This window comes from Poecilia latipinna, unplaced genomic scaffold (assembly GCF_001443285.1).
Source record: "Poecilia latipinna isolate Pla-1442-1.1 unplaced genomic scaffold, P_latipinna-1.0 Scaffold284, whole genome shotgun sequence".
NCBI lineage: Eukaryota > Metazoa > Chordata > Actinopteri > Cyprinodontiformes > Poeciliidae > Poecilia > Poecilia latipinna.
In genome coordinates, this window is record NW_015112900.1 from 536,262 (window position 1) to 538,779 (window position 2,518).

Below are 2,518 nucleotides of genomic sequence, written 5' to 3' on the forward strand. Positions count from 1 at the left end.
GAAAACCCACCATGCACAGGGAGAACATGCAAACTCCATGCAGAAAGACCGGGGCTGGGAATTGAACCCAGAACCTTCTTGCTGCACGGCAACAGCTCTACCAACTGCGCCACTGTGCAGCCCTTACCTTTTAATTATGTTTTTTAAATCTCTTCCTCTTCTCACATGCTGTTTGTATTTTAATTATGTAAAGCACTTTGAAATGCCTTGCTGCTGAAATGTGCTATACAAATAAAATTTGATTTGATTTTTTGATTTGAGGATAGCTGTGCTGTGGAAACTTACTGGGTCCTGGTTCACTTCTGAAGCAGACTGAGAAGCTGCAGGGGGTGAGTTCACTGGTGTTTTATTTCCTTCAAAGAGCAAATGCAAAGGCATATTTTAGTATTTATAGTAAACCTATTAATGTTTTCAGTCGGATCTTCACACCTTTATTTTTCTTCCTTTTTATGAAAAACCCGACAGCCAACAGGAAAGCTGCCAAAACGATAACTACGACGATGTACAACCACCACATACCTAAAAATAGGAATAAACACATTAACTTCATGCAGTTTTATACATATGTGGTACAAACATGTATATATTATTCATGAATTCATCATAAAATCAAGACAAAGTCAAGACAAAGAGAAAATGATGTCAACAAAAATAGATTCCTGACTCACCAGATGGTTGTTCTGCCTCATTGTTTTCAGGTATTTTATTTTTCTTCCCTATTTTCAGAAATTTCATGACATTAAAACATGAATGCTAAATTTATCAGCCCAACTGAAACTAAATTAACAAATTGAGATTTTCATATTACGTTACTGTTCTCACCTGTAGTTTGAACTCTGAAGGGAAACTGCTGCTGCTTTCTTCCAGACTCTCCTACTTCACATTGCAGTGAATTATAACGGCCCGGCTCATAAGCATAATGTGAAGTCTTAAAGGTGACTTCAGCAGCACAAATAGAGTATTTTGTCTTTAGATTTGTATTATCTTTATCAATACTTTGACCTTTTAAAAGCCACTTCACATAATGTTTACATGGATAATTTGATATAACAGAACATTTCAGCTTCACCTCTTCATCGTCTTTCTGTTCAGTAACTGTTGGAGGAAAACAAAGACCTGAGGTTAGCTGGTGACTATGCTGAGTGCTTGGTTAGTATTTGGTTTATGGCTGAGAATATTTACTCACTGTTAACCAGAGACAAAGCGACAGTGTGTCTGTTCTCCTTCTGGTCTGTGTTTTCAACTTGTTGGCAGTAATATGTCCCAACATCGGCAGCGCTGACCCTCTGAATTATCAGAGAGCAGTTTGGTGAGACTCTTAGTCTGTCTGCTTTTTCTCTGGCAGCCTGAGTTTGATTCGTCTGACCAAATTTAACCAGATCTACTGCGGATCCCTGAGGTGATTTACTGAAGAGCCAGTGGATCCGTAAGCACTTAATCGGATCCATCATGTTTTCACAGGCCAACTGGACTTCATCTCCTCCTCTCACAATGACAGATGAAGAAATTTGCTTTATTACTGCAGAGAAAAGCAACAGAAGAAAAACAGCTAAAGTAGAAAATATGTCGACATAACAGGAAACGTAACAATTTTACACCTATAACAAGAAAACTCACTTCATTTAGATAAAATACAAAACATAAAGCAGTAACATTAATCCTCACCTGTAAACTTGAGTGCCAGAATCAGACATAAAGACAGTTGAACTGATGTGAATTCAGTCATTCTGTTTCTCAGACAGTTTGTCTTCTTTCTTCCTGAAGTGTCAGCAGATCTTTTGACAACTGCAGGCCAGTCGGCACTTCCTGAATTTCATGTTCCTCTTCCGTAGTTCACACTTATCTCTTCTTAAGATGCTTTTGTTTTTTCTTACCCTGTTATATATTTAACTCTGATCTCAGTGAGGCTGACAAACATCTGAACAATACAAATTTAGATTTGTGTTAAGAGGGGATTGTTTGTCTTTTGCAACCTGTCTCTCTTGTTCTTTATAGATCTTGATTTATTTGACAAATTCACAATTAGCACAGTTATATCACTCAGTCAATTAATATCAGACCAGAATGCAGCAGATTGCCTTTTTGAAGAAAAATAATGTCAATGTGTGATGAACTCTGATGTTGATGTTATTATAGCTGTTTACAGTAGTTCTGATGTGTTGAGCTTTGACACACCAGGGGGCGAACTCTGAGACGTCTAGGGATCAAAATTAAAATAAAAAAAACTTCAAAGAGTAACTAGCTACCCAAAAACGATCAACTGTTTTACCTCTTATGTGCAGTAAAAGCTCTAAAACACTTAAACATCTGCTGAATTCTCAACTGTTTTAGTTTGGAAACAAATGCGGTATTAGATTTTAGTAAAATGTTTGAAAGTTCCTGTCTGTTAAATTGTGCTTTTGTTCTTATTTATTGTTATGCCTGGTTGATTTGGTTACATTAGTTTGTCTTGTTGTTCACAAGACTTTCAATCTCTTTGGGTAATCTTAGAAAATATGAAAATAGATGCATGTGTGGT

At 36.8% G+C, this 2,518-nt stretch overlaps 1 protein-coding gene across 1 annotated transcript in view; it reads right to left on the reverse strand.

The window, feature by feature from the left end:
• Positions 1 to 2,518, reverse strand: part of LOC106948385 (uncharacterized) — a 7,028-nt gene extending 4,510 nt beyond the window's left edge. The window contains exons 1-6 of the mRNA XM_015034013.1: positions 1,666 to 2,518; positions 1,187 to 1,519; positions 823 to 1,095; positions 669 to 716; positions 430 to 519; positions 286 to 353 (exon numbers count right to left, since the gene is read on the reverse strand). Of these exons, the coding sequence (XP_014889499.1) occupies positions 286 to 353; positions 430 to 519; positions 669 to 716; positions 823 to 1,095; positions 1,187 to 1,519; positions 1,666 to 1,726 (873 nt within the window). The 5' untranslated portion in view covers positions 1,727 to 2,518. The remainder of the gene's footprint in view (positions 1 to 285; positions 354 to 429; positions 520 to 668; positions 717 to 822; positions 1,096 to 1,186; positions 1,520 to 1,665) is intronic.